At 37.2% G+C, this 20,842-nt stretch overlaps 1 protein-coding gene across 3 annotated transcripts in view; it reads left to right on the forward strand.

The window, feature by feature from the left end:
- MIB1 (MIB E3 ubiquitin protein ligase 1) overlaps positions 1–20,842 on the forward strand; it is an 83,820-nt gene that overhangs the window by 53,502 nt on the left and 9,476 nt on the right. Inside the window, exons 13-20 of one of the 3 annotated variants that reach the window (XM_064507291.1) lie at positions 3,305–3,437; positions 3,806–3,892; positions 6,738–6,866; positions 12,464–12,645; positions 14,551–14,743; positions 16,479–16,557; positions 18,104–18,217; positions 19,362–19,462. In XM_064507291.1, coding sequence (XP_064363361.1) covers positions 3,305–3,437; positions 3,806–3,892; positions 6,738–6,866; positions 12,464–12,645; positions 14,551–14,743; positions 16,479–16,557; positions 18,104–18,217; positions 19,362–19,462 — 1,018 coding nt within the window. Of the gene's footprint in view, positions 1–3,304; positions 3,438–3,805; positions 3,893–6,737; positions 6,900–12,463; positions 12,646–14,550; positions 14,744–16,478; positions 16,558–18,103; positions 18,218–19,361; positions 19,463–20,842 lie in introns of all 3 variants that reach the window. The other 2 variants (XM_026122758.2, XM_064507290.1) reach the window with 2 other exon arrangements.

Genomic DNA, 20,842 nt, shown 5'->3' on the forward strand with positions numbered 1-20,842 from the left:
AGGCTAATACTCTTGCTAATATTAGGACGAGTGGGTGTTTTAATAAGCATACAAAATACCAAGTTCTTAAGCAGATCAGAGGTGTTCATAAAATGCAACAGTACTGCTTCTAAAGTATATTGTCTTCTTCGCACATCTTTTAAAGTTAATCTGTAATGTGTCCGTCCCCCCCCATAATTTTTGTTGTGCTTTTTGAATTTAGTAAAAACAAAAACAAAAAACCAACCCCCCCCCCAAACCAAAGTATCTGTTCATATGAGCACATTTCAAAGACTCTTGGATGTTAATTTTTTCTCTTATGCCATTCATGAGGCTAATTTATATGGATGAGCTGAGTTCACATAAAACTTCATTGAGTATGGATATGAGCAGGGTGCTTTAGTCACAATCTCTTCTGTAATTAAGGGAGCTTTTATCAGCGAGACCGACAGCTCTCATAGACTGTTCATGTTCTCTTCTATCTTCTCCCTTCAAAAAAGGAAAAATGTATGCTGTATAGTGTTTTACAGCTTTGAACAAAGAGCAGCATGTACATTATAGATTAGACTGTGCCTAGATCACATGATTTTTTTTTGATGATCTTTAGTTTGTGGGAGATAGTTCTGTAATCTTACTGTCCTCTGATAAATCATTTTCCTGGGAAGAGAAAAGGGGCTTTATTCCTGAAAGAGAAACTTCTGTTGTAACTGAGATGTTGAACTGCAGTAGATACACTAAAGCTTTAGGTGGTCTTTTGAAGCACTGAGCCTGATGGGTGAAGATGAAGAACTTACATGTGACTTGTTACTCTGTGGGAAGTTGGTACAGAAAGTACAGGACCAATTTGTTGTGCTTCTAGTGTGGTGCGTGCTGACGTGTGCTCTGTATCAGTTCAGATTTCTAAAGAGCTGGTGGTGTTGTGCCTGGGTATGTTGCATTGATGTAGTCTAGGTAGGAGGTGAGCGACAGTGCCCTAGACTTTGCTCCCTCTTTGGCTGTATTGTGGCTAGAAACAGTGCTGAAGTTTCTAACCAGAGACAGATATTTATATCCTAGGTTTGAAAATACAGCGCTTTTTTTTTTTTTTTTTTTTTTTTCCAAAGTAAATGACAAACTCAACTAGTAATACTCCTTTTATTTTGCTAGATTTCACAAAGCTTGGGTGATCTCTATTTTGCTTAATTATATCTTCCTTAATTTTGGAAACTCCAATTGCATAAATGAGTCTCTCAAAGAATTAATGTTGTAGCTTTTCCTAATGTTCCAGTCCTTTTTCCCTAGCATGACAGAATTATAGAAGGTGTTATGACTAGAAGCTGAGTAATGGTTCACAGTGAACAAAGTACAATCTGAGTGTCGTCATCTTTTTTTTGCTGGGTTACAAGTGATTTGGACAGGGAGGAAGTGAGAAGCTTAGTCTTGCCAGGGAAACAAAGAATCATACCAGACTGAGAAAGGTTTATTTTTTATTTTATCTCCTTACCTCAAGTAAGCTGTGATTAAGTCTAAAAAGACTGAGATAAAACATACACTGCAAAATGTACCTCTTCCAGGCCAAGTGATTGTGTCTGCGGAGGACTAACCTCCTGTAGAAGAGATGAGCTACCTAGCAGCTGCCCGTGGGTCTAGTCTGGGCCGTGTGCGACTCTGTGGCCTAAAGATGCAGTTACTTAGTTGTGTTTAATTCAGACATTGTGAATGAGGGGTAAACATGAGGGTTATACTGCAGCTGCCAGGATGGTGTGTTAAGAGCGTGAAACTGAGGGTTTGTATTGTGCGCTCTGGGCAGCAGCAGGAGAACATGAGATGTTTAAGAATTTAGTCCGCTAGAATAGTGTCAGGGTGTTGCGTAGGAAGGAGCATACGGTCTTACTGATACAGCAGTCTACCTTGTGCAGTCTTAGTATTTATACTTTTTGGGATGGCTTGTTGGAGTGCATTGTCTCCAGAACCACACATGGAGTTTGTTTTATAGGAAACTGGCTGGCTTGCTCTGAAAGAGAGTGAAGGAGTGAATACTGTTTATGCAGTGAATGATCAAGAGGACAGATTACTGGAATGAATTAGGAGCTAAGTTATTACTTGACAGTGCAGTCAGCTTATTGCTATCTGTTGCTGATATTTTTAAATGTCCGGAGGTTAATTTTGTGAAGATATTTGAGGCTTGTTGAGGTCCCAAGTTCTGAATATCGGTGGCTAATGAACTAATTAATTTAATTATAGTATCTGCCTTGCAAGGCAGTCTGTGACTCAGTGGTTCTACTTGCTCTAGCTAATATTCCTTGGATTTTAAGGTTTGACTTTCTTGAAGGAGAAGCTTTGTTTCTCTGATGAATCACATGTTGCTTCAACAGAAGGGAAAGATCAGATGACATAAGAGGTTTCTTGGCACAAGATTTTAGCAGTTCCTGTTTATTGTGTTGTCGCTGAAGAACTGTCTTAAAGGAGCTGCGTGTGCCATTTACCAAGATAAGGCAATCATGGAATTAAGTTTGGTTACTTACCTATTCCAAAATCTATGTGAAGACAGGTGAGGTAGAGAGAAGCGTCGTTTGGAGGGAGTACAAGATTCTGATTCATTTATCTAGTGTCATAAGTGTTCTTAAAACTCTTAGTAACACTGCATTCTTTGGACTTGATGGATTTTAGTCTGCTTTATTGCTATAGGAATCAAGTTGCTTTTCCCTACCCTTGAGTTTAGTATTTGATAATAAATTCCCTTCCTCTGGTAGGCCACTTAGTAGGACATATAGAAGTAGAGCGGAATATTGCACGTTTTCATGATATGTTAAACTCGGCCACCATCTGTTAAGACAGTTCTGTATTCCACCAATGAATTTCCCGTTTCAGCATTTTTTTTCCTACATATAAGAAGTCTTACTCCAGTTTTATCTCAGAAATGGAAAGTCTTAGCTGTTATTACCAAAGGCATCTATTGTAGTGGAACTTGCCTCTTGAATAACTAAATAAAGGATGCTATTAAGATTTCCAGGGAGAAGTACTTATGTCTATTCTGTTTCAGAAATTGTGCAACTACTTCTTTAAGGTAATTATTACTGCTAAATAACATTTTCTCTGAAAAATGTGATTCCGTAACTCTTTGTTTTGAAAGTGCAGTGGCTGGGAAGGAACTGAGCATGAAATTATTATGCTATAGAAATGTCAATATAATTTTTTTCCACTTTCACTTTTTGAAAAAATGCTGTTGTAATTTTTGTCACTACTTTTAGTTCTGAGAATGAATACTGCTTTTGCTATTGTGTATTCATCATTCAACAAATAATTTTATATGTGCTTTTCTGCCCTCTCTGTGTTTTTATTTCAGTGCAATGCGTGTGTTGCTGTCCAAGTTACCACGACCATGGATTGTTGATGAGAAAAAAGATGATGGTTATACTGCCTTGCATCTAGCAGCCCTCAATAATCACGTGGAAGTGGCTGAACTTTTGGTGCATCAGGTAGGGGATTTAAATGCCACACTTTGATTAACCATCTGGTGTGAAAATAGTTTGCTTCTTGAAGCCTGCAATCGCAGTGCAGAAGCAGCGGAGCAGTGAAAGCCATGTGGTAAGCTCTAAAACTCAAGCTTGCCTTTGATGCCATTACAATGGACTAATGGTGCAGAGGGACTGAACAACTTGTTACTTGCTTGGATTCCACAGCTCAACATCTGTAGACTGAATAATTAAAGTAGTTAAAAATTATGCTCTAAAATCTCCAAAATAGGAATCATATTCAGGGTCTTATTCAGTGCTCCAATTGACTGCCTTGCCTGTAGATGAATTGCTGGAATGATTAATGGTCTGATGCTTTGGGTATCTTTCAGGGCAATGCTAACCTGGATATCCAGAATGTTAACCAGCAGACTGCTCTGCACCTTGCCGTTGAACGACAGCATACGCAAATAGTTAGGGTAAGTATCTTATTTGCAGTAAGCCATATGCATAATGGTACTTTGTTCAAACTGGTGGTAGCTGTTAAGACTTAGATTTTTTGTGAACTTAACAGGTGGTTAAACCATTTTTTTTTATAGCCTTTGGATGTTTGTATAATTAGTTTTGATAAATTCAGAAACCTGCAAACTTTGCACAGAATGTCAGTAGGCAAGGTGAATGCTAAGAAAATTCAAAAAATGTTTATATATATATATAAATTTTATATATGTATGTTTATATATATATATAAAATATTTTAATAATATTTTTTATATATATAATAATTTTGTGTGTGTGTGTATATATATGTATATATATGCTTTCCTCTCTGTGGTTGCCAGTTCCAGCATCCCTCCTCCTTGAGTAATGGAGAATGTGTTCCTCTGTTCATTATCTTACCAGTCTTATGGGTCCTGTAATGAGACCTTCAAGTAGCATTTTTGTTTCGTCGTGCTTTATGAATGATTATTCTTGCTCGTAGCTTTTGCAAACTGTAGCTAAATTAAACATCTTGTTTTTACACGTTTCACTACCTTTCAATCCTCTGAGATTGTAGTTTTCCCTCTTTTTATCTTGGGGAAGCTATAAGCAGTAATAGAAGTACCTTACCAGTGAAAGTAACGCCACTTTTGTTTTTTGCTCACATAAATGAAAGTATTCAGATCTTTTCAATTAACGAAACTTTGGCATGGGAAACAGGAGTTTGGCGCATTTTTGCCCGTTTTGACCTGTGTGTACTGTCTGCATGGGACTGATGTGATTTACTGTTTGTGTTGCTAGTGTGTGCTGCTGAGACTCAGAGAAAGCACTCACTGCTGTATAGGAGGTGTACTCTAAGAGTGAATACTTCAGCCTGGCTTGGCCCTCTGTTTAATATTTTTATTTCCAGTGTAGAGTAAGTGTCATCTTATATTAAAAGCTGCCTCAGACCTACAACGGTTTGTGTCTTACATAGACCTATGTCTGTGGTTCTATTTAGTGTTACTTTGCCGTAAGCTTCTCTAACTCTGTGAGTTGATGGATGTGATCCCATTGCAGTGAAACATGTGATAGGGCCCTGTATCTGGAGCCGCTTGCTACCAGAAGAATGGTTTCATAGAGTCAGTGTCACTTGCATTCAGCAAGCTGATTCTGCAGCTAGATTTGGTGAGCCTGTGTGCCCTTTTGTAACTAACATGGTACCTGGGAATACAATACTAATCTAACAGAGGAGCAGGAAGGTAGGCAGGTTGAAGAACTAGTATGTGTATTGGATTGGCATGCTTACATCCAAGAATGTTTAAGTGGATGAGTATCCATACTTCAGAGTTGTATTTAAAATAACTCATGCAGCCATGCAAAAAGCATGTTGGCTCCTATATTTCAAAATTAATTCCTATTGGGTATCTTCCAGGGTTGGGTTGTACCCTCAGGCATCTGTGGAATAGTGGTCAAAGATAGCAGGGTTCTTTTAAAAAGCTCTGGTGCCATGACAAAGGGTGACTTTTACTAATTTATTTTTAAACTTCTGCAAAGGCTTTGAATTTCCATGGCAGCCCAGGATTCCAGGTTGCTCTTAGAGTTCTCTTACAGATTTTCTTCACAAGAATTGACTAGAAACCCATAATAAGGATAGAGAAATTCTCATTACACGTTACCATTTCCAGGAGAAACAATTAAGCAGCACCTGGCTAGTAGCAGGCACTACCTTTGAATATGAAAGACTGGGGCCAGAATAAACCCAGTTAGAGGGTGTATGAAGTCTGAGGGAGACTGTTGTGACCCTTAGCTGTTTATTTTTGTTGTTGTTTTGTGTGTGCGTGTGTTTTACTTATGGAAGGAAGAATCGGGAAAATGGTCAGCAGCAATCAATAACAGGCTGGTATTTACTTGAAATATAAGCTCTGAATTCCTTTTGGGTCCAGGTAAGTCTTCTTTCCTTATAGTCTCTTCTGGAGAGTGTGAGGTCCTTGATTCTGAGAGTCCAAGATCCTTGGAAACTTGCTAGTTCTGAAGAAGGAGAGTCGCTTTCATGTATTCCTATTTCTAGGGTATACTTTTTGTCTCTACTGCTACTGAGAGTTTTGCAGAGTAAAAAAAGTTGGAAACTAAAATGCAAAACATCAGCTGCCATCTACAGGTTTCTGAATAACAACATTGACAGTTTTTTTTTTTTAATGGGAGTTACTTGTCAGCTTGTGTCTGTTTGTTTTATGTAACAACACATTTAAGAAAGTTGTCTATCGAATTATGGGAGGGCTGTGTAAAAATGCAATACAAATTGGAGGAACTGTGCGGCCTTGTACTTGCTATCATCTCATGTGCCCTGGAACATATGTTAGCGGTGCTTGTGTCTTCTGCTGAATAAGGTTAGACCTAAGTACGTTTAACTACTTTGCTAACGTGAGGATACTGTAAATTAGGTTTTGCATGGTATGAAAAGTGGTACTCCATGGGGTCATTGAAACATAATAGTATATTTCTGAAATACTACATTGTTTGTAAGTTATCTTACAAGAGAAGGACTTTGGTCTTCTCTAAAACAGCATCTCTCCCTCAGCGTAGCTCTCCCTCAGAGTACAGCAAAACATTAGGCTTCTGCTGAAATAAAATTGACATTTGAAAGAGAGGAGTGTCTCAGTTGAAGGCTGAACTCTAAGTCTGGAAATTAAATTCAAAAAGACTCAATTGTGAATAGTAACAAGGTCAAATAACTCTTTTGGATCTTTTAGGGCTTCCTAAACTCTATAGAATGAATGTGGGGTGGATGTGGTTGTCTGTTTTGTGTGGGTGGTTTTGTGTGTGTGTGCTTTTAAGATTTAAATGGGGTTCCCTTTCTTTCAGCTCCTAGTCCGTGCAGGTGCTAAACTGGATATTCAGGATAAAGATGGGGACACTCCCCTGCATGAAGCCCTGAGACACCACACGCTGTCGCAGCTCCGCCAACTCCAAGACATGCAAGATGTGGGCAAGGTAGATACTGCTTGGGAGCCATCAAAGAACACAGTAAATAAAATGCATTTATTTATTCCTTTTTCCTCTCCTGTACATTTGTCTCTGTTAGTCTAGTTCATCTAATTTCTGTACTGTTGCACTGGTTTTTGGCAGTCTAAGCTTATTTACACATTCCACATCAGGTGGCAGTACATGCAAAAATTAAATTGTTATATGTGGTAAGTTTGTTAAAGAAAAATATGAATTATTTAGTTCAAAGTATTTCTGCAACTCTGTCTTTCATTGTGAACATGTATGACTGCCAAAAAAATGAAAAGCCGCTTTCGGAAAGGGAAATAAGCAGTAATACAGTACAGAAAAAGACTAAAATTGTTTTCTAAAATTCAACATCTTGCATGTCTTTATTTCCTAGCTTTAAACTGTTAGCTGTTTCTGTAAACTTCTGAAAGCTTCTTATGTTAAAACTAAGCACTCTTAATCTTTGTATCTTGATTGTTACACATCTTTCTGATGGAGTTCATTTCAGAAATTGTGCTCTAGTAAGGAAAGAGTCCTAAGAAACTCATAGTAATAAAGGCTGAAGTGTTGTATTAAAAAAAAAAAAAGAAAAAAAGAAAAAAAAAAAGAAAAAAAAGAAAATGCTCACATGCCAGAAGCTATGTGAATATTGTATGCAAAGGTAAAAAAAAAAAAAAAAAAAAAAGGGAAATAGAATTAAGGAGTAAGTGGGATTAAGGAAGGTAAACACAGATTTTTTTCTGTACCTATTAAAAATGTGCAGTGTAACAGTGGGTCAGACTTGCTGAATCATTAGTTACCAGTGTCATAGTATTTGTTCTGATTTTTACTATTGGTGACAATTTTTCCATTTCATTCAAAAAAAAAACTTTATTAAAAGTTTTCAAAACCATATATCCATGATACAAGTACATTTTTCAAAATGGACACTTAATTTCACTGAAATACATCGGACTAAGTGTTCAAAAGAGATTTAAAGTACAACTGGCATATAAGAAAATGCTTGTGCACTTTTAAGTGGGAGGAAGAAAGCAGTTAAAGCTCAGTTATGTTTCCATGATCTGAAATGGACTCCGAGAGGTGGCCAAAATAATTTGTGTGCATGTGTTTAATTTTGAATCTAATGAACAGGACATGGGTACTCCTCAGATTCAGCATTTCAAAATATGTTTTTTAGTTGTCCATCTTACCATTGATGGTGTCCAAAATGAAATTGGAGGATTGTTTCAGGTTTTTTTAACCCAAGAAGTGTTTTTCTCTACCATCTTTTGAGATTTTAAATTTTTGCGTTTTGTGTTTTAAAAATAAAGTTTTTATTTTTATTTTTACGTTTATTTTCTCCTAGTTTCATTTGAGCTGTGTTCTTGATAAAATTTAACTAGAAGTGTAATTTTTGATTAAAATTAAAAAAAAAAAAACCTAGACATAACAAGAAACAAAAAATCTCTGCGAAAATTATATATCTGAAAACCTAAAAATAGTCTAGGGTTTAAAAATGGTGATCAAGCAGTACCTACTATTTTACTTTGATCAAACTACTGATGATTTTTTTCCCCCACTCTCTTTAGCTGCGGGGAAGATTTTTGCATAGCTAACAAATATTTGGGAAGGTTAAGTGATGTGGAGGAGATTTGTGCTTTCATGCAAAAGGTCAAAACTTGTTTATTTTAATTTTATGTAGCAGCAGAATAAGATGAAAACAATTTCCATATGTCAGGTCTGGCTAATTACATACCTGAAAACTTTCAAATCATCAGCATGTTGAACTATATTGAAAATGCAGATTTGTGGAAAATAGTAAACGAGAACAATATTTGTATCTACCTTTCGTTAAAGAAAGCTAATATAAAATGTTATAATACAAGAAAAGCAACAAACATTTTCTGTTCTGCTGAAAAATAGATTTTACCAGTGAACAGTTTCAATAGTAAGCCACCTTTTGGTCCAAAATCTTAAAGACAATGTGGGCTGCTAAATTATGTGCAGCTCAGCTATCCAGAGCTTCAAAGCTATCCAAGGAAACATTTACAATTTGTCTTGTCTAGTGTTTACAAATACAGGAGATGGATGATAGTGGATAAATAGGGTAAATAATAATAATAATAGATGAATAGCTTAGCCTGGGGAACAGTAAAGCTTTATTTTTGTGAATATGATGACTGTTAAGTTAAATAGGTAGAATCTGCATTTTTTGGATTATTGAGTAATTGTTACTAATTCCTTTAAAAATTGGGAAAAGCTGTTGGATTTCTATAGCCTGATAGCAAATCTGAGTATTTGCTCTGTTAAATGTTAATTAACTTTGGACAACTGACTTAAAGATAACAATTTGCTAAGCACCCCAGGGTGCCTCTTTGTAGTATAGTACTTCAACAAAATAATTGAATTTTGCAGTTGAATAAACTGCGAAAGAATAAAAATTCAACTTCAGAGATTTTAGGTTTCTTCCACATTCAGTGAAGTTGGTTGGCAAGCTGTGTAATGCTTAACAGCAGTTACATTGAAAATTCACCATTTGTTCCTTTTTGCTTTGAGCGTGGTTAAAAATGGGGAGCCTACTTTTAATTGGAGCCTGCTGATATTGGCAGCTATTTCATAGGCGGAATTATATGGAATGAAGGTATTAGTATTTATTTTAGTAATTGCTTCTAAATGTCAATACTAAGCTGGTGCAATAACTAAAGCTGTTTTTGTCAGTTTTGTTCAGTTGATATATTTCATACAGTGGACTATTTTAAGATACATGTATTGAACAACTTCGATCGCACACACAGCTCTAGATATTTTAGATATCAACCTGAAAAATATTTGTGTTGTTTTGAAGAGCTGTGAAGAGAATGTTACATTTCTTTAAATGATTTAGAAGCTTTTTTCTAGCACGAATGTCTCTACTAACATTTTCAGTAAGACAATTGTACCGTTGGGAGGAGGAGAGCTTTTCTGAAGTATAATCCCTACCACCACAAAAAAAGCCCTTTTGGTTCCCTTATTACGGATGCAGTGTTCCTCAAGCTGGGGCACGTTTTATGCTAAATAAATGTATAATTCGCCAGTCTCTTAATTTCTTCTAACATAGACATCTTGAGACCCTCGAAACACTTTTCGGATACAAAATGATGCCACTGCCTAAATCCTAATTTAAACTAAAGAAACTCTAATGGAAGTTGCATAGTGTTTACAGTTTCTAAGATAGCTCAGTAGTTGTAATTACTTAGACTGTATCTGTGCTGTCTTTGTGGATGACACTAGGAAGAGATTTCTTCCCCACAGGTGAACTGATGTAGACTGACTTGCATTGATGCATCTCAGGGCTAGCACCCTCCAGAGCAGGCTGACTGCAGCAATACTAGGCTCTAAGACATAACATTTATTTTTGTGCATGGTTTTTTTCACTCTGTATGTTTGAAATGAAAGAGTTATGTTGCAGACTCCCAGAGAAATGTCACGCTATGCAATATCTCCTTCGTGTTTTTAAACCCTGCAGCATGTGGAGGCATTTTAGGACTCAAGATTGTCTTGCATAATGTTGATGACTGTTCTGGGTGGAGGAGCCAGTCTTGGCATAGTGCAAATCTGTACTGAGTGAAGCCAGCTATCCTGTTGGCTATGTTTAATTTTTTCCTCTTGGAGAAACTATGGTTGTTTCATTCTGAAACAATTCATAGCCCATGAGGAGCGAGTGTGGATGGTGAGAGAACTCATGTCCCAGGAGTGAAGAAAGGGCTAAATCAAATTGTTGGGTGGAGGTGTTCCGTCAAAGAATGTCTGCCCTGCCAGGGTCAGAGGAAATTAGTTTTTACTGGGCATTACGCTGCTGTGGCTGGATTACTGGGGGTACCCAACATACCCACTTTGAAGCCAAGTTAAATCTCAACTGTGCTTCAGCTAATGCTGTAATTCATGTTACAGAAAAACGGTCTGAATTTCCACCACAAAACAATTTCTGTCCATGTCTAGTTCTTTGATATCAGCTGGTTGGCTTAAGCACGTCAAACTTGCTGGTTTTACTAATATTAAATCTTTCCAGCTATACCTTTCCTATCAAATCATAGGAAAGAGTACAGGACAATGAGTATGTGTGAACTCATGGAGTAACCTTTAAGAGTCTCTTAGTCCCTCAAGTAATGTTTAGTGATATAAAAACTCCTAACTGCATAGACTAACATTTGAAAAAATTGCTTCCCTAGGAAACTGGGATAGCTGTATGAGGAGAAAGAGAATGCTATGGATATCAAGGCAGGGGAACTTCTGATACATACTTCACATGTTGCAAGACATAAAGCCAAACACAGCTTTTTTTCTTCACAGCTTACAACCTCTGAGAGATGGAGGAGATAACTAGATAGGTTTTGAAAACTATTTTCTTAATAGTTCACTCAAAGATGCACAGTCTTTAGGATTGTAGTGACTGATACCTGATATTTTAAATTTATCCTCTATGCTGCTGTGTCTAAAATAGCATGTCTGGTTCTTTAAATACAAAGTAGTTGTTAATGTAACCGAAAGGGTCTTAATTTTTAGGAGTGTTACTTGACACTCAGCTTTTAGTAGACCAGCTGCAGGGACAGACTGCATAAACTGAAAGGAGCATAGAAAGATTTGCATCAGCCAGGTTGGGCGTTTACATCAATTCATGGGAAAGGCTGAAAAGAGGTGGGTACGAAATCTCACCTCTTTACTAGTTTTGATGCCTATATGAATTCAGAGCTTAAAACTACTTGGATTGAAGCTGTCTCCTTGTCCCAAAGTTGTTCCTTTGAATACAGTCTAATGTAGTTTGCTGAGGGATTCTTCTATGGTGCCACCAGTTCTATGTTGTATGAAATGTACATTTGCTTATGCATTTTATCCAATCAATCTTTAATACCAAAAGGATGTTGGAAGTGGGCTGAGAATACTGCAGTCTAGGTGAATCCTTTAATTGCTGGGCTAGAGTGTTGGGCCTTCTCTCTTTGTCTTTCTGGCTGGCCCTGCAAGTCTCACATTCTTTTCTACAGTAGTATCTGTAAAAGGGTGATAGGACAGGAGGACAGATATGTGGGTTTAAATCCCTTTAAGCAGAGAAAGCAACTGAAATCATCTCTTTCTTGGCCAGGTGCTTTATTCACTAGACTACTAAATATAAATGTGCATTTATGTCTGCGCAGCTATGTTTTCTGTTGGAGTGTGATGGTGTTTGCATTTTGTCTGAACTCAGTGATGTTAGTATTTATCAGGTGTATTCTAAATATATCCCCAGGACAGTGCCATTTAAAGTACTGTATAAGTACTTCTATATAAGAAGGACAGCCACTTTACAAGTGAGTATAGATGTACAGGAGATTGAATGCTTCGGTAGCTGAACTATTCCTTACAGAACTTTATAGCTTTTTAAAGAATTTTAAATCTTTCAAGTTGAATATAGCTGCCTAGAAAATTAAGCAACTGTACGGTAGTTTAGATGTTAGATCTAGAGATGCTTTCTTGGGCTTACAGATTTATGTGTTTGTGTACGTGTGTGTGTGCACCTGTGCATGTCAAGTAGTTTTCCTTTGGCCAGACTATTCTTAACTGTTTAGAAAGTCTCTGAAGTTGCTTACATATTTGTTTTCTTTCAGTTGATAATGGGACTTGGCACTCAGGGAGCAGAGAAGAAGAGTGCAGCATCTATTGCCTGCTTCCTGGCAGCCAACGGAGCTGACCTCAGTATTCGTAATAAGAAGGGTCAGTCTCCTCTTGATCTCTGCCCTGATCCTAGCCTCTGCAAAGCATTGGCTAAATGTCACAAAGAAAAAGTCAGGTTTGTATATTAATAGATCATGTAGTTTCCAAATCTCTGCTTTCTATAGATTAATGGATGTGTTAAAAACATAGTGCCTTTATTGGGAATAATTTTAAAAATATATAAGCTTGTTCTTGAGAGTTAGTTCTCTATATTCTGTGGTATGTTCAATGCTATTTACAAATACATTAGTTGAAGCTTAGGCAAATCTTACCAGGTAAGAATTTCATACACTGACTGAAATTCCAACTGTATCTGCTTTCCAGGGTGGTAATTCGGTGTCCTAGGCAGACCTTGTTCTCTCTCTCTGACAGGTAACAGCCCAGAGTGGGCTGCGTTCCAGCCATGTGGCAGCTGACTCTGTACAGGGCCTACTTACTGTTCTCACTCGCCTCCTGTGCTGAGAATTCATTGCAAACACTGCACTGGTGTGATGGCCCGGCCATGCTTCTCTGGGAAAACTTGGGCTTGTAGCCTAAGAAATACAGCTATCTAGTCAGGCTGTGAGGAATTGCATTGTGATAGGGAGGGATGGAAGAATTGTTTTGTTTGAGAGTAGTTGCTGGGCAAGAGAAATGTTGAGAGATTGGGAGTGGTTAAGAGAAGACTGAATATATTTGGGGTTCAGTGGCTTTGAAGTGGCTCTGGCTAAACAGAAGCAGGTTGCAGCAATTTTGGGGAGTTAGACTGGGTGGGACCAAGGTGGATATTTGTATGGAGCTTAGTACACAAGGCTTTTGAGGAGCAGGGAAGTAAACAATGCTGATTATTACATTGGGTTAGGGTGGATATTGCAATACCAGGCACTAGAAGCAAAGCAAAGGTTGTGTACAGGAGAGGGGAACGTGAGAAAGTGGCAATGTGCAGCCTGAGATTGGTAGACCTCCAAACCATCCAGAAAAGATGTGTGTCGGAGTGAAATCACTGTAAGAATAATTAAGCATTGGAAGCGGTTGCCCAGATAGGTTGTGGAATCTCTGTCCCTGGAGGTTTTGAAGATCAGGGTGGGAAGAGCCCTGAAGAGCTGAATGATTATATGATTCTAGAAAAAGAAGAGGAGGGTGTTGGCCTAAAGTCCCAGAAGTGCTGCTCTGGGAATTACAGTGATTTCAGCAAAATGTCATGTTATCAAATGCCTGTAGTGTGATAAGTTTCAACTTGTACTTGTCATAGTTTTATTCATATTATTGGCTTGCATGATTCTCATTGTTAATTCCCATTTAAAAATCAGAGTATGGAAATTGAAAATGTACTTCTAAAATGTCATGAAGAGAGACTCTTTGTTGATGCTACCCTGGTGTGAGAGGTTTTTTTTTTTTTTTTTTTTTTTCCCCCCAGTCCTTCTGCCTGTGTCAGACATATCATTGTGGTTGTTCTGCTTCTTTCTCCCCACCTTTTATGGCCTTGTGAGAGTTGTAGGGGATGAACTAGTTATTTTGAACACGTGCTCCCTCTGCTGGGTGAGCAGCAGCAGAGGATAGATCCAATGTGAATTCACTTTGGGATGGGGGGGGGGGCATTATTTTACAAGCCTGCCGTTTTCTAAGTGTTTGAAACATATTCAAGATTTGTTAAGTGTTAAGTTATGCAGTTCTGAATCTAAAGGGTATGTCTCTATTAGTAGGTAAACTCACAAGGGAGGGAAGGGGTTTTTCTTTATACTGACAGGCTGCTGTTCTAATTTAATTGTATAGCGTGTTTCTGTAGAATGTCTTATCTGTGCATGAGAGCTTGCACACTGATGTCAACTGTACATTTGAGAAAATACAATTGGAAGTGTTTTATGATGATATACTGATGCCTGGATGCACAGGAAGATATACATAAGCAACCAATTGATGCGCAGGATGATTTAAAGCAAGTTCTTAGAAGTATAAGTCATTAATTTGCTGACTTAAGTCTGACTGCAAGGTTTCTTTGTAGTGGTCAAGTTGGTTCCCGAAGTCCATCTATGATCAACAATGATTCTGAAACCTTAGAAGAATGTATGGTGTGTTCAGACATGAAGAGAGATACTCTGTTTGGCCCGTGTGGACATATTGCCACCTGTTCCCTGTGCTCCCCACGGGTGAAAAAATGCCTCATCTGTAAAGAACAAGTTCAGTCTAGAACAAAGGTAAAAACTTCCAAAGCTTTTTGTTCTCTTTCTGTTTTTAATGTTAGTTAAAAGAAGAGGTCACGGGAAAATGTAGGATATTTTGAGCAGTATTTTTTCTTACAGGGGTCTCACTGAATATGATTAGTATTGCATCTTAACTGATATTAACTGTTGTCCCAATACCATATGTTATTCTTTTCTGTTTACCTATACTTGTCCTACCACTCCTCCTCACTTTTTCCCTCCATCATGTCCTTATTGCTCAGATCATTAGAGATCCTAATACAGCCACTTGAAGGTGTTGTATCTAGATAAATAGATTTTTTTTTTCCCTCAGGTGTTTTTTTCTCCCCCCATGTTTAGGTAGATTGCTGCTATTCCTGAAGTACAGTTTCTTTCAGTAATACTGAGTTCTTCTAAGTTCTTTCATTCCTTAAGGGTGCTTTGGAAGATGGTTTGCCTTATAAACTGAATTAGTTGATATGTACTTGTTTTTCAAGGTAATTATTATTTTCAGCGGTCACTTTCCCTTTCTTCAGAATCATAAATTTTACTATGCTATGTTTACTCCTATGAATGTAATTTTACTCCTATGAAAGAGTAAGCTCCTTTAGAGTATCAAACAATTAGGCCCTACTTTGGGGACCTAACCCAGCTTTCTCAAATAGTTTGTAAGCAGTCTGGGTGCAGCCCCATTGCTTTTTTGTTTGAGTATTCTTTTATTCCCCACAGTCACCAGGTCTTGTCCTTTTGATGCTTTTTTGATGTTAAAAATATCTCATCTTACACATGCTGATCTGTATAAAACACACTCTATTCCTATTGTCCTTATCCAGAGATATTTGGCTAGTCCAGCTTTGTGTTCCTATCTCTACCTCAGAGTAAATGTACAAATTATAAATAAAAATTTGTACCATTTTTACTCTTCACTCTTATTCTTTCTGATATTTCTTATACTGTTGTTCTTACTCTGTCATGCATATCTTTCAAAGGCCAGTATGAGGCCCTTTTTCTCTAGACTCCTTCTACAGTCAGTAGAAAGGTTCTGCCATAGGGTGATTCAGAGCAGAGTAAGGCTTCTGCTTCCACTCACCCATCTAAAGAAGCCGGTGTATGGTAATTAGCTTTCCTAGGTGAAAGCTAGCCTTTGTGCCTAACCTTTTGCTTTCTTTTGCTAGATTAAATTTAGAGAGTGAAATATCTATTTGGTGGTTCTCTATTACTCTTCTGTATAAAAACTTACAGTAATATCTGCAGGGTTAGGAAATGAATGAACCTGGGCAACAGTTTTATGAACTGAGAGAGGTGGTCCAGGCCAGTATAATGGCCAGTATAAATGAAATGGGATCAGATGTCTGTGGCCACTCTATCTGTACAGCTTATCACATCAAAGGGCTTGGGAAGCCCTAATCCAGAATATTAAAATAGATAATAAAGGCTATAAAAGGCTCTTAAAAATGAGTATGAAGTATATGTGGTAGAGAAAAAGAAAAAAAATAGAAGGATATACTGTCCTAGCTGTTTCTGCTCCTATATGCCTATCTCTACTAAACATGTAAATATTGCCAGGAAATGTTTATTTATAGAAGTCAGTGTGACAGCTGCTTTAAATTGTATTTTGAGGTGATGGATTAGCTAATATTGCACTATCTTTAGCTTCTTAAAGTCCATATGCCTTGCTAATAGAGTGAATAACCAAATTAATGTAGAGAAGAGGAGATAAAGTTTTCTTACATACATTTCTTCTTTACAGATTGAAGAATGTGTAGTGTGTTCAGACAAAAAGGCAGCAGTACTCTTCCAACCTTGTGGCCATATGTGTGCTTGTGAGAGTAAGTAGACTTGACAGAAAGTTCTTTTCAAAATAGTCTTGAAAGAGAATATTTTTAATAAAAAATTGCTAAGAGATCATTAATAGTGTGATTTCAAGTCCGGTTTACTTGTAAGTTTGGTGTGATAGTCAGAATTTTGGCATTATTTGTACTGTTACATATTTGGAGGGCAAATTATGCAACTGTAGAAGTTCAGAAATTCAGAAAGCAGGTGTTTCTCCACCTGAATTATGAAATTTTGATTAGGCTTCCTCAGATTATAAAGCCTACCATATGTATCTAAAACTTATGAAAGCATTAGAATTTACTTTTATGGTTTTGTTACAGCTTTTGGGGGACATTCAGAGGTGTAAATGGAGTTTTTAAAGGACATTTTAAATATTTTAATTTACTTCATTACTGATCTACAGATTTGCGCAAGGCCTATAATCATTCTCTAAAAGAGATGTCATAGATCTTTGCAAAGAGCACCTGTTATGATTCACTCTGGTTTATCTTGTGTAGCAACAGGTGGAAAAAAAAGACATAGGAGATCTGCAGATCTTTTCTCTTTTGAGAATAAGTTGATGAAAATGCAGCAATCACCTTGTCACCAGAAATTTCAGGACTTTGTTGAGGGGTCATTTGCCTGGAGAAGAGCAGTGCTTGTTGCTTAGGAGATATATGAGAGGGAAAGTAGTCCTTCCCATAAGTAATTGCTTACTTGGTCTTGCTAAAGAAATCTGGTTTCTTTCTCTGTTCTGGCTGAGAGATCTGGCGTTGAATCCCTGCCTTTACAGCTATCCTGATGTGGGCTCTTTCACTGTCTTCAATTGAAAGATCATGAGAAAGAGGTTTTTTGATTAGTTTCCCAGGAAGAGGACAGCAAAAAGATTAATCACTGGTGAAAGACTTCAGAAATTAAGTACAGATTGCCGAATCTAAGCTGTAACAAGGAAGACGAAGGGTTCTACAGTGGAAATAGTTTCTTTCCATATTATCTTGGGATCTTGAGTAATGATCATGAGAGAGTCCTCAAATTTGTGCAGTTTACAGTGACTACTGTATTGATTCACAGTAACGTTCTGCAATTGAGACACCATCACTTGCCTTTTGTAGAAGAATTCTAGCCTTCTTTCTGGGATGATATCAGAGGATATCCCCCTTCTAAGGGTAAGCAGCAGCACCTGTCTGGCCCTAGATACTAGTACAGTAAAGGAGATTCTTAGTTATGAAGGAGAAAGCAGGTGATCAAGACATTCTCAGAAGTGTGTGACTTAGGTTTTTTAACTTCCATAATCTTTGTGGAATAGGCATGTTTGGAGAAAGAACATGTTAATTTGAAACATGTTTAAAAAAAAAAAAGAATAGGCTTACTGTGAAACCAAAACAGGACATTGTAGGTATAATTTGAAAATGAGCACATGTAGCTGTCTTGTATTATAAGCATTTGTTACGGCTTTGCTGTATCATTACTGTGAAGAGAATAAACATAAGCTCATGGATAGGAAAGAGGAAAAAAATTAGAACAGCATGATTCTGAGTTGATTTATTTCTGTCTTCTCAGATTGTGCAAGCTTGATGAAAAAGTGTGTGCAGTGTCGGGCGGTGGTGGAGCGGAGAGTGCCTTTCATAATGTGCTGCGGAGGGAAAGGTACAGAAGATACCACTGATGATATTTGTGAGTGACTCCAAAACCTGTACTTTTTCTCCTACCCCCACCAATTTCTTATTTCAACTTCCTTTCATTCTCATTCTTTAAAACAACCCAAATCTCATCTCCTCTTTGAAGAAAAGTTTAATGGGAACAATGTTAAGCCTGGTTTCCATTTGCTATGTGTGCTGCGTGCTGTGTGGGTAGCAGCAGATGCTGTGGTAACACCAGCCGTGGTGCTAAAGAACTACTTCCATCCTCTACAGTGGAAGCTGAGACATAAACGACTTCATGGCCACTTAGTGTCATGTGAATCAAAAACTGAAGAATGCCAGTAAGTGTGCAAATGAGCGAGTTTGTTTATTTAACTTCTGGAACTCCCTGACTAATAGAGGAATTGTAAATATGCTGCATGTAGGATAGAGCTGAACAAGTAACCTTCATGACAGTGTTAAGTTTCCTGCTTTGCCTAGTTCTTAAATATCTTCTAATTTTTCTGAATAATTTCTGTGAATTATTTATATCAACTGTGCTTGTGTAGTATGTAGTATTTGAATTAGAATAATAGGTGTCATTCTTATCATAGTGTTCCTAAATAGATAAATTTAATACTTAAAATCATCTTTTTAATAATTGCATTAGGGATAGAAATTTGCACTTTGGAATACTTTCCAGTTTTTCTTTGTTTCTTATAGTAACACTGGTTTCTGGATCAGTCAAATACTGGCAATCTGAGTTTGTACAACAATTTGAACAAATTCATTCCATGATACTTGTATAGTTTTGTTCATCAAATAGAATGAGCTGTGTGGATAAAAAGTATTTTCACAGTGTGTAAGGCTTTGCCTTTACTTTTTGTCCGTACAAAAAAAATCTTACCACAGGAACTTCGCTGACAAATAAGAACTCCAGGAACAATAAGGGGCTACAGGTGTTTTGACCATTATTGTTGAGGAAATATTTGTCAAAAAGTGCTGCCACTAGACTCAGAGAAGTATGTTAGTTTAGGAATTGAACTGCAGTGAGTTTGTAGTGAATTTGATTAGGTTATCAGATATGTTTGAAGAACGTTACTTTAGATAATTGAAAAATTGCTTATAAACTGGAAATAGTTATTCCTGTTTCATTAGGTGATGCATAATCATGCATCTTTTTTGTCTCTAAATTACAGCGAGCGGAAACATTCCGGTTTTACAGAAGGACAAAGACAACACCAATGTCAATGCAGATGTACAGAAGCTGCAGCAACAGTTACAAGACATCAAAGAACAGGTAAAAGTGCTAGATATAATATTTCATGGATCACTAAAATAATTGAAAGAAAACCCTAATGCATCTTCCGTGATTTAAAACAAAATGGTGTGTTGAAGTGCTTCAGTTCTTAAATTTTAGTTAAATAACCAATCATTTTTGTGACAAAACACAAAATAATCAGCAACTGGTCGTGGTTTGATAATCCATTTATTAGAACATTTGTGTTGATGTAATTAAAAAAGGATACTGAGCCCAGTTAATAAATGTTCTCTGCCTGTTTGGCTGGCCTGACTGTATTGCTACAGCAGAAGCTGTTTTCACAGAATACTAATAAAAGTGGATGTTCTCCTTGGTCTTTGTCTTCCCGAATCTTTACTTGTCTGTTCATGAACTGCCTTTGAACAACAGCTGGTGATTAGCTGTAGTATGCAGACTCCAGTTCATGCACTCTTTCAAACAATTGCGTGTGGTTGCAAAATGAAATCTGCTGGGTGCAAAGTACTGCATGTGTAATCTGAAAGTTTTTGGAATGTAAATAAAAAGGTTTGTCTTTTGTAGTTGCGTGTAGCATTTGCAGGAGAAAATCTATTGAAGCTGACTACTGATTCTATTTTTAATTCATTAATGAATTTTACATGCAATTTAGAACCCTAATAAAACAAAAAATAGCGCTTCAGATACCTGACAGGCACCTGTTTAGATTTGTTATGGCTGTAAATGCAGTTCACTTCAAATGGCTTAAATAGTTACCTATGTGCAGGACTTTCCTGTGGTAAATTACTAAATTTGGAATTGTTTTTCCTACTGAACAAATAAAAAGTTGCTTTTGAGATCTTTTAGCAGTAAAGAACCTGGAGTATCTGACTATTATATGAACTTGCTCTCTTAGAGGAGAACCCTGATAATGTGTTCTTTAGCTTACCTATATAGGAGAACCCTGATAATGTGTTCTTTAGCTTACCTATATATAATGTAATTGGAAAAAGATGTTTTCATAAATACAGGAGACAGTGAAGCTTTCTTATCAGCTGTCAATTCCTCTTGTAGGCTTAAAGCAGTCTGTAATACTTCAGTGATAGCAGCATCACATCTAGTCCTGACACTTGTTGCTCTCAGCAGTACATGTGTGTGAAAGTTAAGACTGAATTATTTAGGTCACCCTTAAATTTGAGAGCTGATCCGCTGTTAAGTTTTAGCGTTGGTGGCATGTCTGTGAAGAACTGTTCTTCTCATACAGAGAGCTGGCCAGAACTCCAGTAGTAGTAGAAATTCAAATATCCAATTCAAAGCAGATTACTGCCTGGTTTGTGTCTGTAAAAGGACATGAAAAATGTGCATCTTTCTTACTGATAACACCTGAAGTTAGTAGATATTTGTGACTTCTTAAATCTGCTGTTT

The sequence above is a fragment of the Dromaius novaehollandiae genome, chromosome 2 (genome assembly GCF_036370855.1).
Source record: "Dromaius novaehollandiae isolate bDroNov1 chromosome 2, bDroNov1.hap1, whole genome shotgun sequence".
Classification (NCBI taxonomy): domain Eukaryota; kingdom Metazoa; phylum Chordata; class Aves; order Casuariiformes; family Dromaiidae; genus Dromaius; species Dromaius novaehollandiae.